The sequence below is a fragment of the Poecilia reticulata genome, linkage group LG9 (genome assembly GCF_000633615.1).
Source record: "Poecilia reticulata strain Guanapo linkage group LG9, Guppy_female_1.0+MT, whole genome shotgun sequence".
NCBI classification, from domain to species: Eukaryota; Metazoa; Chordata; class Actinopteri; order Cyprinodontiformes; family Poeciliidae; genus Poecilia; species Poecilia reticulata.
The window spans coordinates 33608786-33614690 of record NC_024339.1 but is presented as its reverse complement, the minus strand read 5'-3'; the positions used below and the strand labels follow the sequence as shown (position 1 = coordinate 33614690).

The window sequence follows — 5905 nt, the reverse complement described above, 5'->3', positions numbered from 1 at the left end:
CCCCTGCAGGACGGAGGAAAGAAAACAAACAGCTTGTGGTTTTTGTTTTGTGAGCTCCTTCAGCCTCCCTCACATCTCGACTTGTTGTTTTACTAATTGTCACGCGGCGGCTCGTGTTTCATATTTGCCGCCATGATGGAGGGCGGCCATTAGAGCGGGCCCATTAGGCTCCGTGGGGAAGCGGCGGCGCTGCGTGGGAACCATCAAAGACCAATTTGCCCTCCAAACACCATAAATCCTGACCGCCGGTAAGTGACTGTTTTTGATGCTGCAGAAATAAATACACGCTCCGTTATGAATCGTCCATTAAACTAGCGGTGAGAACAATTCACACAACGCATCCGTCTTGATCCGGGTGGCCAAAAGTGGGGTCCTGGGACCCGTGGAGGGCCTCTAACAGGCCTGCAGGGGGACAGGGAAGGAAACATCGGAGAGATGGAAGCTGATATTCTGCTGCCGGGGATTCAGGAAAACCCTGTGATGAGTTAATAACTGTCTGACCTTTGACCCTTATTACTGCTGCTGTAAATGGCAGTTTGATGGAAGATGGTTTGAACTCAATCAGGTTTATAACATGATGCTGTTTGTAAAGATCTAAACAATTTGGGTTATTTAGCCTCTCAGGTAAATAAGACATAATTCTTTTACCGTCTTATTTATTCTTTTGTTAGTTTCAAACAAATATTTTAGTTAGTAGACTAAATATTTAGCCAGAAAGCTAAATAAATATTTAACTTCAACTAAATATTTAGCCTAATATTAAACCTGCTCACCAAATATTTTGCTGTTAAATAATACTAAAAGATGAACTAAATATCTATTTATTTTGCAAGCTAAATATTATGTTTTCTAACTAAATATTTCATTAGCAACCTAATGAAGTTAGGCACTTTCTACAAAAAGGGATAGGATGAAAAAACAGAAATTAAAAAGTTATTAAAGGTGATATGTTCACTTTTACATAACATGTTTTGCTATGAATGTGATGAAAAAAAACAGTTTTTCAGTGAACTCTTAAAAATTCAAACTAAATCAGAGGAAACACTTTGTGAAGGTTTTTGGTTGATTCCCTTCCTGCCATCGAGGCCATTTTGCTCGTCATACTTTCCTTAGTCACAACAGTTTAAGGTTATTTTGAGACTTTCTGAAATTAAAAAACAAAAGAGATTAATATTTTATAGTCAGAGTGAAAATAAAACTCAGAGAAAATCAACATGACTCCAAATAAAAGTCCAGAAATAAAAGTTTATTTCAGTTTGTGTGAAACCCTCCACACTCTGAAAACGCTGGGTAGAGAAATGAACCCGACCTCAGATCAGTGACCACAGACTCCTTCATTCAACAAGGTTCAGGGCTTTTCTTTTTGCCAACAGTCAGTTTGGAGTTTTTCTGCAATCATCTGAAAATGTTTTTGTCAGAACTTGATCCCAAAATAAACTTTAACTTACAAAAAAACAACCAGAATCAGGAGAGATTTCTGGAAACAGACAGACGTCCTCTTAAAGTGGTGCTGAGGTCATGAAGGAGCCAACTGCACAGCAGAAGCTCACAGCGCCGACCTTTAACCCAGGATGTGGATGGGACAAAATGGAAAACAGAGGCTGAACTATGAGAAGCTACATCCCCTAGTTCTCACCAGGGGGCGCTAGATCTGTAAAAATAACCTGAAAATCCAGGTGAAGCTCAGAAATGTGGCTGAAGGTTTCAGCACTTTGAATGTAAACCAACTGGACTCACTGAAGGAGATCATTTAATAACTTTGGTGCCAAACAGAAACTTTAAAAATCCAGAATCAGACTCCTGGAGTTGTTCATCAGATCGATCGAGCTGCAGAAAACATTTTCCTCTCACTTCAAACCTCATGCAGATAAAAATGTAGAAGGTGCTTCTTCAAACCTCCCCGTCATCTAACGTCTACCTCATGCCAAAAATACTGCATAGATAAGAAAGAAATAAAACGTGGAATATAACGTAAACAATTTAAATACTAATAAAATATATACAGTGGGTTTTGTGTAGTATTTGTTGTGCTGGTGCGTGATTAAAACATTTCATTTTGAACCGTAACACTGTGGCAGAAACATAAATACTTTGTCTGTAGTGGCGTTCAGGAAACAAACAGGAATCGGTTCAAACGTTTCCCAGTGAAAATGAACCAAAAATGATCTGAAGTGTTCAGACTCATCACAAATACAGGCAGATCTGAAAAAATAGTTTGTCTATGAAAAGTTTAAAAAGGTTGAAGAGTTGAGGCAAAGAACATGAGAACCTTCAACACAAAACCGAGACGTGAAAATGAAACAAAAGTGTTGAAAATGAACAATTTGTGTGAGAAAGATTCATCCAGCCGCCTGGAATCTGGCTTTACTCTAAATATGGTCCAGAACATCCAGCAGTGAAACGGGGAGTGTTTTTTTCTTTAGGTAAATTAAACGTGGGGTTCCTCAAGGCTCCGTCCTCGGGTCACTTTTATTGAACATTTCCTCCTGTATAATAATAACTTCAGTAACGGTAACTTACAATTATTTTATAATGATTGGAAGTTATTGTAAAATCCAAACATTTAAACTAAAAGTGTCTAAATGGAGATTATTAAAAGGTTTAGAGGCAGGAGGGAACCAGCAGACCGGATCAGACTGAAACCCAGAGTCAGAATCAGCCGTAAAGGATTTCATTACAGATCTCCACAACGATTTGTTTCATGAAGAAACTGATTTAAAGATTATAATAAAACACTGTAGAAAAAGAGAAGGAAAGCAGACGCAGCATCTCATCCAGAATCCCGACCAGAACCAGGAAACCGGATCAGCAGCCGCCTGGAAGTCCTGTTGGCTTAAAAGGCACTGAAAGGTTTGGGGTCCAAATCCAGACTAAAAATCTGGATCCTCTGGTCATCCAGAACCAGAAGTTTGACCATCAGCCCTGAATTTGGACCTCTGACAACCTGAGATGTTCAGAACCGGTTCAGAACCAACTGGGTTCTTTCACTCAGAGCTGAAAACAAAAATCTGACGGTTCGGTCTGGACAGATGGATCAGAAATGAAATTCTTTGGACAAACCTAGAACTGTTTCTGGAGGATTGGGTCGGGACCGACCCGTCAGGATTAACTGCTTCATAATGAAGAGGTTATTGTGAAAAACTCAAGAACATGTCAACAAGAAAGCTGCTGTTTGTGATGCTGCTTGGAAATGCTAATCAGAGAAACCAGGTTCCTGACGCAGGCTGATTACGGTTAGCGACGCGATCAGAACATTTCTCTGATCAATTAGAACAATTTGTTCTAATAAAGATGATCGTCACTTTAAACATCCATTCATTAACTTACAATTTGTTTTGATTTCACTTTGACTACTGCTAACGGTATTAGCTCCAGCTAATGTTTTAGCTCCAGCTAACGGTATTAGCTCCAGCTAACGGTATTAGCTCCAGCTAACGGTATTAGCTCCAGCTAACGGTATTAGCTCCTGCTAATGTTTTAGCTCCAGCTAACGGTATTAGCTCCTGCTAATGTTTTAGCTCCAGCTAATGTTTTAGCTCCTGCTAATGTTTTAGCTCCAGCTAACGGTATTAGCTCCTGCTAATGTTTTAGCTCCAGCTAATGTTTTAGCTCCTGCTAATGTTTTAGCTCCAGCTAACGGTATTAGCTCCTGCTAATGTTTTAGCTCCAGCTAATGTTTTAGCTCCAGCTAACGGTATTAGCTCCAGCTAACGGTATTAACTCCTGCTAATGTTTTAGCTCCAGCTAACGGTATTAGCTCCAGTTCATGGTGCTAGCTAACATTGTCAGATTTAGCTAAGGGTGTTAGCTCCCTCCATGTTAGATCTGCCTATTAGTTCTGGATCCCTTTAAAGTCGGATGATTTAACAGGAAAATGATCCGTTTATTATGAGCTACAATCATTTTGTTCTCAAATTAATTATTATTTTTTATTTTTATGTGTTGATCAGTTTCCATGAAAACCTAAATATTTACATCTGATTGGTTCTCATGTTCTGTGCCTCGTCTGCTTCAGGCCGGTCAGACGTTGCTGACTCGGCTCTTGCCTTTGGCTCCGCCCCCGACGGACTTCCTGCCAGGTGAGTTCTGATAGGCTGACGGTTTAACCGGACCGCCGCCGCCGTTGCCGTTGTTGTTGCTGTGGTTGGAGTTCCCGCTCAGCGTCTCCATGATGGAGCGGAACGTCCCAAACGACCTCTTGCCCTCTGAGCTGGCGGCTGCAGTCCTGTCCTTGCCCGGCGGCGCCCGGCTGGGTTCTGGCTCCTGATTGGACGAGCTCTTGTGGACCTGCTCGTCGAAGGTGACCCGGAGCTTCAGGTTCTGGGAGGTCTTCCTGCGGGACGACGGCGACTTCAGGGCGCTCTTGGGGCTGGTGGCGACCTTCTGGCCGTCGGCGGCGGGGGTTTCCGGGGTTCTGGTTTCCGTGGCGTCCGGGTCGCTGGACGTAGGCGACGGCGTGTAGCCGATGCTGTCCACAGACTTTGACCCGCTGAGAGAAAAGGCCAGCTTCCTCTCAGTCGAGGACGAGGAGGGGAGGTGCTTCCTCATCACCTGATGGAGGTGGTTGGACGCCGGCTCCTCCTCTGTGATTGGCAGGTGGGTCGGCCTATCGGGTCGCAGCGCGGCCTGGTTCCGCCCCTCCTCCGGCGGGTAGCCCTCGGAGTCGGACTCACTCAGAGAGCGCTGCATGATCTGTTTGAGTCTGGCCAGTTTCAGCTCCCTCCTCTCCAGCAGGCCGGTCCTGTGGGCCCCCGGGGCCCCCGCGGTGCCGGGGCCCTCTCTGCCCTGGCCGGCCCCCGGCTGCAGCCTCTCTCTGACGCCGTCGCCATCTTTCCCCAGAAGCTGCCGCAGCACCGAGTCTGAAGCCACGCCCCCCTGCCGGACCAGCCAGTGTCCGTCGCCAGGCGCCGCCTCGGCCGTCAGCAGCAGCTCTGGACACGCCTCCACCAGGGGCTGATGGGAACTGGAGGCCAGGGAGGGACACACATCACACACCATCATCATCATCGACCAATCAGCTCCCAGCTGAATGTCCTGAACTCTTCACATTATAACTGTTCAAAACTGTTAAGTTTCTACTAATGTTGAAAACAAAATTTTGTTTTTCTATTAAATAACAATGGAAATCAGTTTAAGGCATTAAAAACATGCCACACCATCATCATCATCATCATCATCTCATCATCCACCAACCACTTCCTGTCGTCTTCTTCATGGTTTCCTCCAGTAGTAACATCTGGTTGTTGATCAAATCGTTTCCATCTCAGTGTTTTAAATAAGCCAGTTTCAATACGATAAAAAAAAAACTCACCTCATCCTAGTGCCAAAACTTTTAATTTAAAAAAAACTAGTTTTCTTAAAATTGCTGTGATTCCATGAAGCCAATTTATTTCTGAAATGAGCAGCAAGTAGCAGATATATGGTCAGAAAACCAAACATCTAGAGAAAAACAAACACCTGCTTCAGTGGAAAGGTGCAGAACTAAAACCTGGTTGAGTTTTTACACCTTTAAACTAAAACTGGCCCATTTTTACCTGATGCTAAAGTCCTGCCAAAAACAAACATTAAATATTTATGTCAAGACAAGAACCATGAATAACATGTTAAAGGCCAGTTTACTATTTTAAATGAATTTAAGACTTTCTAAGGAGGCGCAGACACACTAGAAACCCTGTAAGTGTAGAGGTGTGAACACCGAGCGTGTCTGCAGTGTGTGTGTAGTGAGTACAGTGTCTGTGTGTGTGTGTGTGTGTACAGTGTGTGTGTAGTGTGTGTGTGTGTAGTGAGTAGTGTGTGTAGTGAGTACAGTGTCTGTGTGTGTGTGTGTGTGTAGTGTGTGTGTGCAGTGAGTGTGTGTGTACATTGTGTGTGTGTGTGTGTGTAGTGAGTAGTGTGTGTAGTGAGT

The 5905-nt window shown here is 43.7% G+C and overlaps 1 protein-coding gene across 1 annotated transcript in view; it reads right to left on the bottom strand.

Moving 5' to 3' along the window:
• Positions 1–1225: 1225 nt before the first annotated feature.
• sncaip (synuclein, alpha interacting protein) overlaps positions 1226–5905 on the bottom strand; it is a 15100-nt gene continuing 10420 nt past the window's right edge. The window contains exon 12 of the mRNA XM_008419493.2: positions 1226–4963. Within this exon, the coding sequence (XP_008417715.1) occupies positions 4021–4963 (943 nt within the window). The 3' untranslated portion in view covers positions 1226–4020. The remainder of the gene's footprint in view (positions 4964–5905) is intronic.